Source organism: Aplidium turbinatum, chromosome 11 (assembly GCF_918807975.1).
Source record: "Aplidium turbinatum chromosome 11, kaAplTurb1.1, whole genome shotgun sequence".
NCBI lineage: Eukaryota > Metazoa > Chordata > Ascidiacea > Aplousobranchia > Polyclinidae > Aplidium > Aplidium turbinatum.
In genome coordinates, this window is record NC_137482.1 from 8980764 (window position 1) to 8999261 (window position 18498).

The following is an 18498-nucleotide window of genomic DNA, read 5'->3' on the forward strand; positions in this document are numbered from 1 at the left end:
GTAAATTTTGTGGCAAATAAAAATAATAAACCATAAACGGGCTATTGGAAGTAAAGCCTAATCTTCATCTAAATTGAATGACAATTTTTGTAAACCTGGCACGAAGTCAGAAAATGGTTGCGGCCGCCATGCCAAAGCCTCCATTAAGAAAAGAGAAAAACAAAATCTGGGATGTGACTTATTTACAGTAACTTATATCAGATATATCTCTGTTGTGTGATTCTTATGCTGCCTACTTGGATGAATGAACCCCTTTATTTTCCGAGTTCAAATTTTTGATTGATGCCTCTGTCTTAAACCAAAAAATATAACATAACTTTGGACTAGTAATGTTGACAAAAGGGTCCAGGGGGTAATTTTAGACCGGGGCCCGGGATAATTTTAGGGGCCGGTAACCTTTCCAACGGGCCCAGGAACTTGATGACAGCACGTAAGTTATACATTTAAATATAGGCTATAGTGTGTTTTTTTTGAAAGTGTCTTAATTTAGGGCCAGAGGATCTCATTGGCACCGGGCCTAAATTATCCTTTTAACGGCCTTGCCTTAAACCGTATGTGAAGTATCTGGCATAGAAAAACGTAGACAATAATGATGCTGAAATGTTTGATCAATACTAAGCTTGTGAAAATTTGTGCAAAGGCGGCTTGAAACTAATGCATTCACCCTTCCTAAAATGATGGCAAATGAGAAATGGACATAATTGCGCAATATTTTGTCTACATAATGGAGCATAATGCAAATGTAGAACTTATTTATCTACGATGTAGCCACAATGGTGCAAGAAAAGAGAATTAGTAGTAGCCCCCTAAACAGCCATGCTCCATGTGCTGGGGGTAGGCCTACAGGGGCGGTTAAAACGGGCCTAATTATGGTAGCTCAGTTTTAGTCTTTGGCAGAGACAAAAATAAGCTTATGATAGGGAACAACATATGCGCTTATACTAACAAATTTAACAAGACTTTTAAAATTGCTGAAAAATCTACACATTGTTAGTTTTTCGTCGAAAACCTATTGTAAAAATGAATGCAATCTATTTGTATCTTTAGAAGCTCGCATCTTCTGGGATCGGAAAGAAGGTTCGCCACAGCTAGAACATAGCCTACTAGGCTACAGTATATATCATTGTCTCCTATCTATCACAGTTTTATTTTTGTTTTTATAGAACGGCTACGAAGATGAGTTAAATCTTATTGCTGATTATATAAGCCAAAACCAGTTTGCTGAAGGTAGGCAACACATAGGTGTTTGTACCTCCTCTAAACGGAGTTGTCATTCTTGAAAGTCATCTTAGTAAGCTGCTTGTAAAAAGTCGACATAAAATTAATGGAAAATTATTGCATTTCTAATGAAAACAATAACAAAAAAGTTGCAGGTGGACTAATTATATTACGTTATTCAAATAACTTTTTACTTTTTTGTGTCAGGCGATTCCGGTTTCAAGGGACAATGGGAAGAATTGACTGATCGTTGTTCATTTATAAAGAATGCTTTGTTTCGAGACCAATTAAATCTTTACAATCAAAGATTTGAACACTGGATTGAATTCCGCAGTTTATTTGCTGGAGCAATAGAGAAAATAAATTGGTATGCTAGCTATGAAGCTGTATAAAAAGTTAACAATACTCCTGCAAATGAGCAAAAATCTTTTATGTGTGACACTTCAGTAGCCTACTTTGCTGAGCCACGTGTGATTTCTGGTCCGGCAATAAAGTACCATTTTCTTTGTTTAATACTCACCAAGCACAGCTTTTGACAGAAATGCTGCAATCAAGCTGATCTATGCTTGAAGTTCAGACACTTTTATTGAAGCACCATAGCCTATTATTTCCGGATGAAGCCAAAAAACATGACTGTGAACATTTTTTTTGAATATATAATCTTTTTAGACTAGGCTTTTCAGTCAGGAGATCAACAATTCTCATAATCCCACTACCTTATCTTTTTTGCTTTTAGTCTAAAGAGAAAATACATTTTTCGTATTTTAGAATTTTGGAACCAGCTAGTAAAATTTGACTGAAAAAGTCTATAAACTTATTTCAAAATGTATCATTTTATTTAGGCATGTAACTTGCAATGATGGTTCTGCTATTGGAAACATAAGCATTGAACAAGCTCAAACAATCATTGCTGATCTTCAAAAGGAAATTAAGTTCTTCAGCTCAAACAACCAAAATGCTGAAAGTGTCGATGCTGACAAGTGGTGGACTACACTGGATGTGAGAGAATTACTATCAGTGGTTCGCAATGGAAGAGTGGTAGCCTACACGTGCATTAATTAGGAAAGAGGGAGAGGGGGCAATAAAATCTTATTTGTTTGCCGAAAGCTTGTAAAACTTGCTTTAAAAGCTATGGCAAAACTTCATGATTTTCAATGTAGTGCCTGTAATCAACAAGATAAAACATAAACACATTTTTTTCATAGCTCAAAAACTCCAAAGTTATTTCTTATTAGCAATAGTTATAGAAGTGGAAAGTCACACTGACTAAATTATTTTAATCGGTGAGGCTTTAAGCTATTTGTACATTTGGATTTAGAAGCCTACGTTTTTACAAACGCACGCATTAAAACAGCATTTCTGGAAAGACGCTGATATTCCATTTATTTCGTAATTGTCAGGAGAAAGAGACATGCAAATATTTTGAGTGCTCAGCCAACAAAAGCACCTGAGGTATTAACCCATGTTGCCTTGACTGTACAAATATTACCTCAAAGTTCCTGGGATTTATGTGTGCAGTTCATACGCACACAAAGCCTGTAAAAGTTCAGTGACACAGTAGCAAATTGGCAGACAGAGTTGTCAACTTGCATGGTAGCAAACCTCTGTACTTAAAATGAGACAACAATAATTTTCCTTTTGCCTTCAGAGAAGATAAATTTAAAGATTGTTAAGCATCAATCTAGTTATGCAGAGATGATGATAATAATTATTAGGCTACTATTGATATATAGTCGTTACGATTTAGTAGTTCTGGTACAACTGAGATTAATTTATTTTGCTATAAATTTGGTGTGTTTAAGCTCTTGGTTGATGACTGTTTTGATGGAAATATAGAGTAAATTCTATATTGATCAGTCTGTTGTCCAAAAACATGATGCATCGCCAATCCAAAATCAAGCCATTCTGCACCGCCGCGGGGCTTAGGATACTACTTTCTCAAAGTCTTTGACTTGGCTATCTTTATTGTGCTCTTCTCTCCGTGTTAAATATTTGCACCTGTGCGCTGTTGATGCAATACAAATAAAACAGTTAAACAACGTAAGGCCTAAACACTGTGCCACTGTGTAAGCACATACAGGGATCCTCTGGACGCTTTGAGTCGGTTTGCGCGTAATAGCCTACTATTGTGAAATGACGTTGAATCAACAGCTGTGTAGCATTATTTTACAAAGGGCTGCACATACTTTCTTCTGTGTGATCAGTCGAAATTCTCCAATATAATAGTATTCAAATCGATCGGACAAAAAGACGACTCAGAACTGTTATTTCGATACCGTCACACACACACTATGACTTATCATCTTGTGTTCTCCACACATACCGAATAGGTAGGCTACAGTGCATGCTACAGGTGCACTGGAGTACCCTAGATGCAAAAGTCTGATTCCTCACAACATACAGTATAATCAAGATCAGTTCATTTAAAATAAGTTCTCTTTTCTGTTTTTTTTTTTTATTTATTTTTGATAAGTAGACTACTGCTTTGCATAGGTAGACTGTTGTAAAAACAAGCTGAATGTACTGTATATGTTAGCACTTAATATTAAATTCTTGTCTATTTTAAAGTAAAACGTTTGTTGTCTAGAAAGTTCATGCTTATCATCCCGTTAAATTTGTGGAAGCAATGCAAAACATGCTCATCGACGAACGTTCTCTTATTTCATTCTCTTCTCAGGTGAGAAATCGAAAGAAATTGTTCCACAAAGTATAAGTTGATTTATGGAGTAAAAGTTCATGGGCGGTACAATGTTTTCTTTCCTTTTGTTGTTTTAGTTGCAAGTATTTTTTTGCGCGAGAGAAAAAAAAAAGTATTTTTTTTTTATTTTGGTTGCAGAGATAACATTGAAAATATTGTTTCCCATTCACGTTTTCTAGTGTCCTGCCCCTGTTAATTTTTCATTTCAAAGTGTATTCAAAGAGCTGAATTTACTTTTGCAGCTACCCGAATTCCTGTTTACAACATTCGCTGAGAGAGAGAAGCATATTGACAAGGTACACAAAGGTTTTTTATCGATTCAGCTGCTCTTGTAAGTGATGCATTCTAAGGTATAGGCATGATGATTTAAAGAAAATGCAATGGATAGAAATGTCGAAACACACGACAATGTATAGTTTTTTTCAACTTCATTGATAAGTAAACGTAGTTGCAAAAAACGATCATTGTGATCAGAAGATTACTCATTTATTAACTTTACAATCTTACCTTCGAAGTGGTATGAAGTCACAAGTTCACAATGTTGTTGTAGTTTTGCAGCTTCGACGTTATAGGGACCTATTTTCCCGTTAAAAGCACAATTAAACAACTATTTATCAGTGGTTTAAAAGTTCTGGAATAACTCTAATACTTGCAATTAATGATAACTTGTTAGTAAGTACAAATCATCATTTTATACAGAAATCAAGATTAACATAGCACTAAAACAAAGCAAAAATAGCTTTGTCACTGCTCATTGTTAAATTTACAGGATTTGTGTTTTGTGGAAGTAGTGGCAAAAGGGTTTGTCAGCTCTGTGAGTGAAGTTTCAGCCTACATCACAGACTACAATTACTTTGGAGGTAATATTGTGCATCATGGTCAGTTACATAACGTTTGAGAAATGAAGTAGGCAGTCAACTTACAAAGTAATTGCAATAGCACATGACTAACTATAACAAAATATGAAGCTGATAGTATGATTATGAGCATAGAGCAGCCTATATACCATTCAAGGAGGCTTGCAAGCTCATTATGGTGTTTGTTAGCCTACTTTTTGTAAACAGTAACGGTTTATAAAGTTTTTGAAAGTCTCGTTTTTTTGTTTGTTCAGTTGTTTTGTTTGTTGTCAACTAACTAGGCACTGTGTTATATTTTCTCAGGACAAATGCAAAATCCTTTTGATATTCAATTAAGCAATGGAAACGTCACCAATCAAGCTGCAATGGAATTTTTGGAAACAAAATTGGTTTGTATAAAGCAATAAACAAGTGGTCATAGACTCAATCGAAAAGTTTCTTTGAGGACCGCTGGGACATATGTGTCCCATGAAATTAGGCCGATTACCCCCAGTTAACTTTAAAAAATTTGCCACTGCTGATACCCTAACGTAGTATTGGATATCTATGCTTAATTTTAGGATAGACATCCTTTTTTAATTTTTTTTGCGTAGGTGTTGTTTATATGACATATGAAGTGTAAACAAACAAATTCTACATAAATATTTTTTTGGGGAAAATTAATGGTCCTCAAAGGGTTAAAGCCTTCGTCGTATGGGGCCTGATCAGAGTAGTTAACCTAATCGTAAGTAGCCTATTTTTGTACGTGATTCCAAATAAAAATAGTGAAACTCTATCGATTATATTCGAGATGGAGTTTACAAATTATGTTAAACCAGGATCACAGGACTAACAAACAAAAATGTCTCATGAAATTTGCCCTTTCGATATCTCAATAATTTTTCTCCTTCACGGATGTGAAAAAAATGAGTAAAATTTAGAAGGACTGAAGATATGGTGAGCGAGAAGAGCGTATCGGTTACACCACTGTGGTTAGTGATCAAAGCTCAAATTTTTGTATCCCAACTTCTTTGTGTCTGAACATGGGACCGTCTTTACGTCTTTGTGTTTTACTTTTAAGACAAACAAAACTAATTAACCCTACTCTACACGTCGTACCGAACACTTCTTTAAATATAACTTAAGTAGTGTTAGACTATATTTTTTTGAAAAACCCCATTTAAGTCATTGATGTTCAGACTGTGGTTTGTAGGAGGGCTTCTAAGGGTTTTGTGAAATGTTTTAAGGAGGTCTGTAAATAAATTGACTTGAAGTAAAAGTAGGCACTTAGATTTGGGATCCAAGGTGTGATAAATTCTTTAAAAGAGTCTGACTAAAGAAAGGTTAAAAACTAGGCTACTGCTTTTAAGTGCCTGCAACATTTGTAGGCCTAGAATTTTTGGTAAAATTGTTAATGATTTGTTTTCTCATCTCAAATTTAAGGACCCCTACGAAAAGCAAAACTTTTAGTATTTGACTTCTAAAAAGAAATGAACAATGAATTGTAACTTGCTTCTCCACGAAAAAAATGCTTTTGTGTTTTTGTTACAGTTGGCGGTGGTAGGAGACAAAAAAAAGATGCTGGTAGAAATTTCTTCAGTTTGGACAAAAGTGAAAGATGAACTCGGCATCTGGCGCAGAGGGCAAGCCTACGCAAACAATGGATTGATTTTTGCGAACAACAATATTGAGATCTTGGAAACTTGGTAGACCTATAATCTTCTAAATTAAGAAATTTTTGTAGTAGAATTTTAGTCAATCAAACTTGGTTTGTTTGAAATAACCCTTACCTCTTGCATTTAGTTAACTCTTTTGATAGCTTTTAAAGTTAAGCGTTTGAAGTTGTTGTATTGTATCATACAACTGCACAGGCTGATTGAACATAGCCTAAGTTTCCAACATAGCTTACCTTCGGTAGAACAAACTGCTTTCTTTTTGAAATTGAGAATGCTCGTTGGTATATGGCTGGGCAATAACATAATCATTGGCTGATTCTCTGGAGGTTGATGACAGCTAGGCTACTCAAAAAATTAGACAGAACAAATTGATCATAACGCTCTTTGGAATCCCGCCATCTTGGCCTACAACCTAATCAATAGTAACTCAATATATGCTACACTTCGTTGTTTTGTGGATTTTAGGATTAAAAGACTTTTCCAAGTCATGCGATCTTCCATTGAAACGATTGGGAATTTGATAGCAACAGTGCAGCTATCGCCTTTGGGTAACTCCATAGATTCCTTGGAAAATGGTTTGCAACAATACGTGATGATGATAACAGATCTCATTAAAAGGTGCCTCTCCAATATGTAATCCATCGTACCTGGTTAATAAGCCTACTTGCTTGGTGATTTCATATTTCAAACCGTCCTTACGCAATGGTAAATTTACTTGCTGTGGATACAGTGACTTTTAAATTAGCATATTAATCTATACAGTATAGGCTAGTCTACGTCCAGCATGTTAGCGGTTAAAGTGACGATGAAATTTAAACGTGTTTTTGCAGTTCCCTGGTAGTCGACAAGCATCCCCCTCAGGTTCTGAAGACTAAGACACACTTTGACTGTCGAGCACGGCATCTTTTATCAGAGGAACTAAACTTCCACCAGGTAAAAATACTGTAAGGAGGCCTACCATAAAAGTTTTTTCATTTTCATTTCAACCCCATGTATCCGATGCAGGAAAGTTTACTGCTCACTGTCTGAGCAACCCAATTATTTGCTTTAACCAATTTAAAAGTTGAAAATTGGTAGGCCATGGTTATCTGAAGATGTGGCCCGATTTGTCGCACTTTGCAGAGTGCGACAGATTTTAGAGTGCGACGACAGAGTGCGACACTTTGCAGATTTTAATTACCACTGCTGCTACTGTCTAACTAAAATCTTGTAAGATGTGTTACTTTTTGCTGACTCGTATAATGATATAAAAGCATTTTGTTGCCTTGGGGAAGTAGTAAAAATAGAAAAAAGTAATTTATAAAAAAGTCCAATCAAACTGTTAACAAGCAGTTAACAGTCTGAATGAAACTTTAAGGATTAATTTGTTTTTGTTTTTCAATGCCTGATTAGTGATGACGTTAAAATATAATTTTTAGAAAATTTTGTTCCGGCCCTCACCAAACAATGGCAAATCAGTAAAATTCTGCATAAGGTGACAAATCAGGCCGTATCTTTAGGTAGCCATGGGTAAGCTTATATTAATAAACTTTTTAAAAATTTTAATTCCTGATGAGGACACACGTACGTGTCGAAAACGTTTGAGTTTATTTTATTTAATTATGTTATATTTTGTGTGAAATAAAGTATGCTAAACCCGCTAAAGTTACTATGTTTTATTTCTCTATGGTTCAACAAAGCAAACTCTCTACTAAAGCTTTTTTAAAAATTTAGAAATTACCAAAATCTTTCATCAAAAATATTAGAACTTGAATTATAATTTTGAATGAAAGTTTGCCACCACAATCAAGCTGAATAAGATAATAGTCATAGCTTCACCGCCAACTTTTCAACAACGTTTCTAAAAATAATTCTTGCAACGCCTTCCTCTCTCAAGCCTGCTACAAATGCTGACAATATGCTTTCAGATCCCCCCTCAAGCCAGTTTGAATCTGATTACTGCAGAAGATGCCGATGAGGTTCGTAAAGGTCGCAATCCGCAAAGGCAGACAATGTAAGAAGGAATCTTGTGATTTTCTACACTTTAGAGGTTTAAACATTAGATTAAGTGAAAGAGAAGGTAAAAAGGACAATCTTTGCGTTCATCTCCAAGTATGTGAAAAGTCTTTTGTCCGATTACAGCCGTGTGCTCTCAAGATGACGTTGTTTTGAAAGACAGGCCGATGCTTTTTCCAATAGAACACGCACTTGGCGTGGCTGTCATTTAACGACAGTATAATATACACATCAATAACATAGACATAGAAAATAAGATACAACAACGCAAAATTTTCAACTTTTTTTAACTACAACGTTTCTCGGCTAAACAAGTCGTTTTCCAGCGTGACGATATAAATTACTCAGAGTGCATAACGTACAAAAATAATATCGACATTTTACGCACCAGCGCGGTTGAAGGTGAAAGAAAAAGTTAAAAATACATTGCTTAAAATGTAATGCAATAGTAAGCAAGAGATGAGAGAACGATCACTTACAGTCTTACACTTTAAAGTTGCGTAGCATACGACTATCAAACAATTCGTTCAGGCTTCAGCACAGGCCATCATGCAGCCGACTTCGATGAGCATTCTTTCGAAGTCAGCTGCAGCTAAGCATAAGTACCGTAGCCTACTTATAGCTTCTTGCTCTAGCACACATGGCTATAAGAATCAGGAGAGTATTGAGCACTTAGGCTTTTTATTGGAGCCTAACGCTCCGCCCTAGTCTGTATTAGAAAAGCTAGGGTTAGAAAAAGGACCCTTTTTGATGTTTTGAAAATATTTGGGATGATAGTAAGCGTTTAACACCATACCTGACTCTTTGACAGAACCTTAGTCAAACCAAGTGAACCAAAATGCCTCATTGTCGTGGAAAACAACACGCCACGAGTGACGTTCTCGTGGAACAGTTTGGTAAGAAGAATTCTAACATTTGACGAGAGCTGGCCGCGCAGCCTGCTGTGTAGGCCTCACTTACAGGCGGTGTATTTTTGCATTCAGTAATCATAACGTCTACAAGTCATTACTTGCCTGTAAACAATACATTGCAAGCAACCCACCCATTTTGTTTATATAGCCTAACGCTATAGTCATATAGCCGCATACTAGGATGAAGCTTTCGAAGACGTTGTCTCAATCCGAAGATGAAGATTACCTAACTAAATTAAATGTATCGGTTTGTATTTAATTACGATATAGGCCCAGAATCAATGGATAGAGTACGTACAGTACAGTTGCCTATAAGTTGTAATAACATCACAAAGAAATTGTAATGATGTCTTAAGATTGTCAAGTAGGCTAAGCTTCAACATAACGTTTTTTGGACGTTTGTAAATTTGTTGGTTTCGTATAGGCAGTGCAATTTAAGGGAGTTTTTAAGGGAGATACGTACGTTAGGATTGCATTTCTAGTTCGAAACAAAACGTATTTTAAATACTCGTTGTACGGCCTCCAGCATATTTTCGAATTACCTACTTAATCTTCAATTTACGTTTAATGCACAGAACAGGGGGAAGCTTGATGTCTCTAAGGAAATTCCTTTGCATCTTTTGCTTGAAAATCTTGAAGGAATCTGGAGAAAAAATTGCGAACCTTCCTTCAATGTGCCTGGCTTGGATGACCACGCAAGAAAACTGATTATTAAAAAAATATATGGTAGCCTTACAACTTTTGCAACGTTTCGTAGCCTATGCAATTAAGTTGCCGGTAGCCTAGCCTATAGGTCTTTATAACGTTATTTATATCTATAGGTCTCATAGGTCCATTTACAGCCTATAGGTCCTGATAACCTTACAACGTTCGCGTTTTGTCGCTTCTATCTTTTTCTAGACCTTTATGTTGACTTGTATTGCTTTCGTTGTGATGGTCAGAAATATCACGAATGTTTTAAAGTCTACACTATTTAGTACTTTTATTTGTAATACTCGCAATTTCAGGCCTGTTTTAGGATTAATGAAACGATGAGGAACTACTTTTATCATGTGGTTAAAATGGTTAAACCTTTCTTGCATATTTATAAAAAATTATGTTCAAAAATTGGCAAGGTAATATAAACTGTTGGTATGTAAAACTGACCTATATTATAAAAATCGACAGAAGGCGATGAAGATGCAAAAGACAGGTTGGTGGAAACTAAATTCAGAAGATCACTGGAAAGAGCTTGTCAAGAAAGTAAAAAAAGCCCTTTGTATAGAAAAAAAAAAGACTTTTGTGGTTTTCAGCAAATCGGGTAAACTAGTAAGGAAAAAGAGGCGTGTTGATTGAATGAGGAGGTGCAGAATGCCATTAAGAAAAAAAAAGAATGCAAGAAAGAGACCTGAACAGATGTGATTTAACTATCTCAGCGTACAAGACTGTAAACAAAGAAGCAAAGCGGGCGGTGGCGAAAGCGACGGGTGAGTGTGGCATATAAAGAGCTGTACAAAAATCTGGAAAACGAAGAGGAACTTTAAAGGTAACTTTAATGGTCAAACAAAATATAAAGACTCCCAAGATATCTTCCAAGCAAAGATGATGAAAGATAAGAACGGATAGATACTGATGAGTGATGCAGACATTTTGGAAAGATGGAGAGTGTACTACCAGCAATTGATGAATATCGAGAACCCAAGAAAACATGTGACAATAAACACAAGTAAATGAGGAGGAGATAACAAATACCTTGCAGAAAATAAAACGAGGAAAAGCAGTTGGACCAGATGATATCCCAATAAAAGTTTAATAAAAGTGGGCTGCGTAGCCGAGTGGTGAGAATGTCTGCGCGACGTTCGAAAGGACGTGGGTTCGACACCGCTCCAGAGCACGCGGCTGTGTATCCGCAAAGATACTTAATGGCAAGCCAAACTAAGGGGAGCAGCTGACTCGAATACTATATGCCACTTTGCTGCTTTCTGTCGTCTGTTGTATCGCATCTGTGATCGCAGTGTACTGTATGTTATCGCAATGGGCGCAAATAAAAGCATGATTATTAGGATTATTATTATTGTTTGGAAAGTGCTGAGAGCGACTAAAACGAAATGGCTAACCGCTATTTTCTAGACAATATTGAAGACAGAGAACCTGCCAAATGATTGGAGAAGTAGCCTAGTTGTTTGATTCTATTTTTTGACATTAAAAGAGACCTTCAAGAGTGTGGCAAGTATCGTGGCATCAGACTCACCTAGCATACGTTAAAGTTATGTGAGAAAATATTAGTTGAGAGAGATACGTCTTAAGTGGTGGGGTCACGTCGTAAAAAGAGACAAAGATTATGTCGGAAGAAGAAAATAAGACAATTGGAATTTGATACAAGAAAACGAAGATCGAAACAAAGATGAAGAGATTGTGTGACAGAAGATATGGAAATAGTGGGAGTGAAAAAGGAAAATGCTGCTGACAGAGTGATGTGGAGGACTGAAATCTGCACCGGCGAACCCACAAAGTAGGAATAATGCCAGAAGAAGAAGATTTACGCTTAAAAATTAAAGGAATTTTTTAAAATTGGTAGTACCACAAAAAGTCGGCTACGTAAGGTTCAAAATAAACACAAGTGTCAATTATCTTCTGTTCTTCTCTCAAAAACGTTTTCCAACATAGCCTAAAGAAAGCGTTAGGATTAAACAAGAAAAAATTAAAAAAATCTTTAGATCTACTTTTTGCATTTGCAGGTCGAACAGATGTTGATCTTTCTACTTATATATCATGGATGACTTTGTACAATGAAAAGTCGTTAAACAAAGAATTTACTTTTTGGAAATATTTTTCGCAAATTATGGCACTTACAGCGAACCCTGCAGTGAAAGAATTGTGGAATTCTAGGTTAGTCTATTCTAGATAAACTTTCAACAGAATGTTTTATAAATTTTTGATACAGTTTAGTAACATTGGTTTTGCGTTGTGATTGTTGCCTTAGGGTTAGTGCATTGCACCGAGCCACGTGCGCTTGATCACATCGTGCCTCCCTGTGGCTGTGAGTAGTTCGTAATTTTTGCAGCAGAACCTGGTAACCACACAGTGACTTGTCACTTGTACACAAAGCTCTACTCGTGTTAAGACCTCTTTTCAATTCCTTTACGTTTGTGGGTTTCTGTAGCTATTCTGCAGTACCTACAAGCGTAACAAGTTTGAAACTATGAAAAGACATTATTTTTAATGAAGTTGTCTGACATCTTAGTTACGAATAGTATTGGTAAAAAGAGGAATCAGGTCTTTTGTTTGTATCCTTAATAAGCCGGTATATGTTTTGACAGGCGATTGGTTGGATTTGCCGAGCGAAAAGAAAGTGAAAATATGCTGAAAGAATGTAAAATGGGAACATTTCTCCTGCGATTTAGTCAGTTTCTATGGGGTGGAAAAGAGCGTGCTGGTTTGGTTTTATCTTGCATTGACGATAAAGCTGGTAAGGCGTCTTTGTTTTTGAGCTATGTAGGCCATGATAAGCTATCACTACAGTATAATAGTGATAAGTTTAACAATGTAATAATCAAACCAAACAACTTCAATCAAAGCAATTCTAAACAGATGAACTTTTATTAAATTTGATTTTATCCCACTTAAAAATATAAGCTTACACCTTAAAGCAGTGGTTCTTGCCCGGGAAAAGCTCGCGCGTTGCAGGCGTCAACCATTTTTCAAAGGGAGCGCGACCTTTTTAAGGTTGTTTAACCTTTTTGCAGTGATTTAAATCTTCTGAACTATCTTTTGCCATTTATATTTTTTGAGAACTGTGAATCACAGGAATAGTTGATATACTGACGGAGCTTTTGTTGCCCTTGTTCTGCAATCTGATTTCGTTATAGGGTACCTGAAAACGAAAAGAATAAAATCTTTTAAGTGCTGATAATAACTTACTCATTGCATTATTTATCGAAGGAGCTTAGTATCCAAAACTTTGCCTCCAGTAAAGCAATGAAGGGTGCCTTAACGTAATGATTAAGGTAGTCAAATTTACAAAAGTAGAGGGCTTTATTAAAAGTTTGAACTTTTTGCAGTTGTCTTTCAACCTATGTAAGGAGATGCAGTCTGATTGTAAATACTTTTTACTGCCGTTTTACTAGTTTACAATCACTGAACAAGCATTTAGGTAGCCTACTAGTATTTTAAAAGAAGCATTAATCTAAGAAGAAACTCAATTTTTTCAGGGGTTCCAGAGTTTGGACATTATTCTCCATACACAACAAAAGATTTGGAGTTGCATAATTTATCTGATATTATTCATTCGATGGATGGGAAATATCACAATTTGAAGTTCTTATATCCGAACATTCCAAAAGAGACAGTTTTCGGGCTAAAAAGTAATGAATAATATTAGCTAATCAGCACGTTATGGAAACACTCTGGTCACAAAAGTTTTTTCTTGGTAAATTCTCCTGTTTGAGTTTATTATTAACAATCCTTAGTTCTCCAACAATATGTCTCTTTCTGACATAAACTATCTGACCAGTTTATGTTATCTAAAAAAATAATTTTTGTAAGAAAATAATATTTTAGTAACGTGAGGTTGAGTGACATATTTTTATCACTAAATAAGAGGACACATTTTTAGTGAAACTTTTCAATAGCTAGCCTACTTGTGATTTTGTATCGTCCAGTCAGACGACTGCCTAAGAAAAGTGAGAGCACCAAACTTTGTAGCGGAATTTCAGGAAAAAATTAAATGCCTTACTTTAGTGACGATGAATTTTTAGCAGCATAAAAACTAAAAAAAGTCGTTTGATTTGTCCTACCGGCCATTTCCTTAACTGTTTTCAAGAAAACCAATGTTGTAAACACTACTAAACAAGCTCCACGTAGACTAATTTTTTTTTTTAATTTTTTTTATAAAATAATTTTTTTGTTATGGTTGAAATTAAGGTATTATGGTTGAAATTATCTATCGATCAGACTCCGTTATTTTCTTTCATACAACTTCAAATAAATTTTAATAGCATCATTTGTTGGAGCTGACTCAGCTGAAACCAACGCTGAACCAAATGACGTCAGTTGAAACAACCTGAATCCTTGACTGGCTGTTTTATAGTTTTTAGTCTTCATTATAATTTCAATAAACTACCATATATGGCTGCAAACATACAAATACCCAATTGGTCGTGGGCACTGCATACTGGGTTTTAAACCAGATTTCAAGTTTACTTTGCATGCTTAGCAATTTTTATTCAAGCAAAATTTATTTTTTAAACATGCACAATTGATGAAAATCAGAAAAAGGCTGTTTTAATTTCGATTTTATAGCATGTCGTATATCGACGGTCGAAAACAAAAAAGTCGTAAGTGCAGTTTTACACTTTGGAGTAAAAGGCAAAAAAACAAAAACATTTTTTCTTTTTTAAATTTTGTTATTTTGAACATTAATATCTGTAGCTATTAAATGAAGCACGTTTCTATACTTTACTGATTGCCACATTTCTCTTTCGATGAAATTTTCAAATAAAAAGAATTAAGAGCAATTTAATCACTTGTGTTACGTTATGTTAATGTGTTACATACGTCTTTTTTGTTTTCAAATTTTTCATGAATGGCTTGGGATATCTCGTTATACAAACACGATAGAAACAAGCTGGAAATAGTAGTAGATAGCCCAAAATGCATAGGTTTTGAAAATACAAAAAAGCAAATTTCTCAAATTTGTCACTTACGACTTTTTTGTTTTCGACCGTCGATATGTCGTAGTATCATTGTTCGCATCTATTTTGTTTTTTTTCTTTTTTTGTAATTGATTTTCAAATTTTCTGCCCCCCCACAAAAAAAAATCTTAGATCCGCGCCTGATTGCATCATTTCGTTATTATTTGTGGAACACAAAAAACTTTTTACTCCGTTAATCCACTGTTGAAACTACGCATGTCCAATATCGCAGGCTAGGTGAATAAAATGTGGTTGAGCGAGCAAGGGGAGCGAGAAAAATTCTTCAAAATGGAAAAAAAATTAGACTTAGGCCTACGTATTAAATGTTACCGGTAGGCTACATGTAAAATTACAAGCCGAAAAATGCTGCACAAACTAAATATGAGTTGGCACCTAGGTAGAGGTAGGGCCACAGCCGGGGATTTGGGAATTAGTAAATGTGCCTTGCATGATTTAAGCTTTTGAATATCGAGCTTTTGTAGCAACTTTTATACTTTTTAAACAGTCAAAAACATTTAGCAGACTAAAATGAGTGGGCCCCTAATCAGCCGTGCCCCCCAGCAGGGGGTACGGGGAGGGGGTGGTTAACATGGCCCTGGGTGTAAGGACTGGTCAAGCTCCACAGCACTTGTATCCCCACGTTCAGAACAATGCAGAGCATTCTACTTTTGCGTGTTTCGCGTAAATCCAGCCCTTGGACACTGGTAGGGTGATATGTGGCACGGAACAGCTTAATCCTCTTTAGGTATTTTGCTCTATTTCGGTACCACAATACAAATCTATGTTGTTACTAACGGAACACAACTTGCTTTCGCTGAGCAACCCTACATAGCGAGCTCCCACTCGTTTAGTAAAAATATTAGTCAGTTTACTTATTTTAAGCGATTTTTGGTTTTATTGTGGAAGACAGTGGTTTTGTCGTTATGTGTAGGCTAGACCGTTTGTAAAAACGTAGTTTTTCGAGGCTAATAATGCAAACTTTAGCAACAGGCCAAATACCAATTTGTTATAATTATAGCAAGCAAAAGTCTATAAAGTCAAGGTTGTTTAACGCGTTTCTTTTACAGAGAAACTTCTAAAAATACCTGTTTTTTGAAAACATATACCACCATGGATAAAAAATTTGGTGCCAAATATGACTGAGGTTGCAGAAAACATATTCCGCAATAATGAACTTGGCTAATTAGAAAAAAAAATTATCAAAAACAAAAAAATAACTATCAAAAACATTTGGAAAATCCTAGAAAGAGAGCGCGTCACACCAATTACATACCGGTAACAATATTTTCTTATATTCACAGGTCAGTCCTCAGCAGTGTCATCAAAAGGCTACTTATCAGTTAACCTGTCATCGACCTCACATCTTCAATGATCTACATCGGAGAAGTTAAACAAAAGTTTCACCGCAATGGTTTGGCATTTGGCAACGATGTAGACGCTACATCTGAACTACAAACCAAAGACGATTAGTTTATGATCGAGTTAAGGCCGAATACGCTGTTATTGTTTACACAAATCCCAAGACTAATCAAGACAACAACTGAAAAACAACTAGTATCTTTCAATGGGGCATGGATTCAATTTCATACACATTGTATTTTTGTTATTGAAACTATGTTGCCGTTCAATGGGCTAAGCCTAATGGGTGCTTTGGTGTAGCCTGTATGAACTGCTTTTTCTTTAATGTTGCTGTCGTTTTCATTGATTGAGAGATCTGTTATTCTTAGACGGAGCAAGGCTATGTGGATGCTTGATTATAACATTCGCAAAATTGTGAAGGCTTTGAAATGTTGACGGCCAGAAAGGTTGATAAAGAGAAGTTTCCACTTGTCATTGAAGTGCTGTTGCCAGAAAATCAGCCTGTTCTGTCCACCATACGTGACGTCCAACAGAAAGATCTTTCATGCAATGCTTTTGTTAGACACCAAAGCGTACATTGAAAATTTAACTCTGTACCACTAGCCCATTCGTAGCCTAAGTCATAGGCGCAGGGAAAAGTTTGATTTTGGGGATGCGAAAAAAATCTTGCCCAAATATAATTAAATGAGACTAAATTTTTTTTGCGACAAAGCATTTCACCTGATTTCTACACTGCTTCCAATAATCTGGTAGCCTACATACTGTAAATTATCGCCCAAATAATGCGAAAGCACCATAACAAAGCAAATAAATCAATACGAAAAAACATATCACATTAACTTAATAAGATAATAATCTTCTCTTCTCTCGTGTTGTAGCTATACGTCAGGGCATACGTTGGTTAACCACTGCCTGGTGTCGTCATCGATAGAAACTAGGCCTTCCATACCATGAGGTGGTTTGTATAGCTGGCAATCCTTGATGAGGATTGCCGGTTATACAGACGAAAGCAAGTAGCCTACCTCCACGTGGTCGCCCCCGCAAGTACCGACTTTGGGAAACTAAACTTGCTACAACTGTCGCTATAAAGTTATCATGTGGAAGATAATAATAATAGGTCTACATGTACTTTAAAATATAAATTGTCATAATGATCTAAAGTCTTAACAAGTTAAAAGTCACGTATGGTGGTATGGTGGACAGAACAGGCTGATATCATTTAATTTAATGCCTGGTGAACAGCCTCATTCAATTTTCAGCAAGTTAAAAGTTATTTTTAAAATTTTATAAACTAAACTTGTAGAACTAAACTTTACTACGCTGAAGAGATCGGAAGATCGAAACATTGGCCACTGTCCGTAGTTAGGCTACTTTTAGTAATGTCTTTTTAGACATTCATTTTGGACAATAATGTCTTTCTAGACATTACTTTTAAAGAAATAAAAAAGAGTCAAAAGGCATGTAAATTTCACTTTGTGTGGAGTTACATGTAGGCCTACTTGAGAGTTCAACTGTTATTTTTTGTTATAAACTTGTAGAGACTACATTTTCAGCTGTGCATTTTGATACGTAGCCTAAGTTATGTGTTTAAACTTTAAAGCATCGTATATTAGCACAACTCGATGAGGATATATTTTTCATAAATTTTTAGATGTTGAAAATAAGTTGAAAAATTATTTTAAATCTTATTAACTAAACTTGCAGGCTACAATTTCAGCTGAGGATGTTGATATTGTAAGTTATAGCCTACGTTTGAAACATTACTTTCAATATTGGAGCACATTGGATTTGGACGTAGCCTACTATTGATAAAATTTGTAAACATCTGTAGATATTTTTTGTTCAAATTTTTCGAACTTTTAACAAATCGCACATTTATTTCTTAACTCTTACAACTTAAATCATGTTCAAGTTCAGTGCGTTTTTTTTTTTAATTTGCATGCATTAAATTCAACATAAAACTATAATGTTGATTATTTGAGTAAAATTCAAAAATAAGTTCAATCTTTGTAGAGGCTTTGACACAGGGCCAGTTACCGAGATAGGCAGAGTGAAGTTTCCGATTGTTGAAGTGTTGTTGCCGGGGAATTATTTCATTCATTAGGTGCTGCTGAATGGAGAGTAGTCCTGAAA

The 18498-nt window shown here is 35.6% G+C and overlaps 1 protein-coding gene across 1 annotated transcript; it reads left to right on the forward strand.

The window, feature by feature from the left end:
• Positions 1 to 113: 113 nt before the first annotated feature.
• LOC145780170 (signal transducer and activator of transcription 5A-like) lies at positions 114 to 18296 on the forward strand. Its single transcript, XM_082591878.1, has 18 exons — positions 114 to 173; positions 1164 to 1227; positions 1426 to 1585; positions 2061 to 2217; positions 3806 to 3895; positions 4159 to 4212; positions 4686 to 4776; positions 5077 to 5162; positions 6304 to 6458; positions 6894 to 7046; positions 7259 to 7361; positions 8336 to 8421; positions 9235 to 9319; positions 9910 to 10060; positions 12052 to 12202; positions 12634 to 12782; positions 13525 to 13677; positions 16308 to 18296. The coding sequence occupies exons 1-18, from the start codon at positions 114 to 116 to the stop codon at positions 16376 to 16378; spliced, it is 2019 nt and encodes a 672-aa protein (XP_082448004.1). The 3' UTR covers positions 16379 to 18296.
• The last annotated feature ends 202 nt before the right edge of the window (positions 18297 to 18498 follow it).

Excerpts from the sequence above, each read along its gene's own strand:
- LOC145780170 (XM_082591878.1), top strand. The coding sequence starts at position 114 with ATGGTTGCGGCCGCCATGCCAAAGCCTCCATTAAGAAAAGAGAAAAAC. Across the intron at positions 8,422-9,234 it reads AATCCGCAAAGGCAGACAAT|AACCTTAGTCAAACCAAGTG; the intron begins GTAAGAAGGAAT and ends ACTCTTTGACAG. Across the intron at positions 12,203-12,633 it reads AAAGAATTGTGGAATTCTAG|GCGATTGGTTGGATTTGCCG; the intron begins GTTAGTCTATTC and ends ATGTTTTGACAG.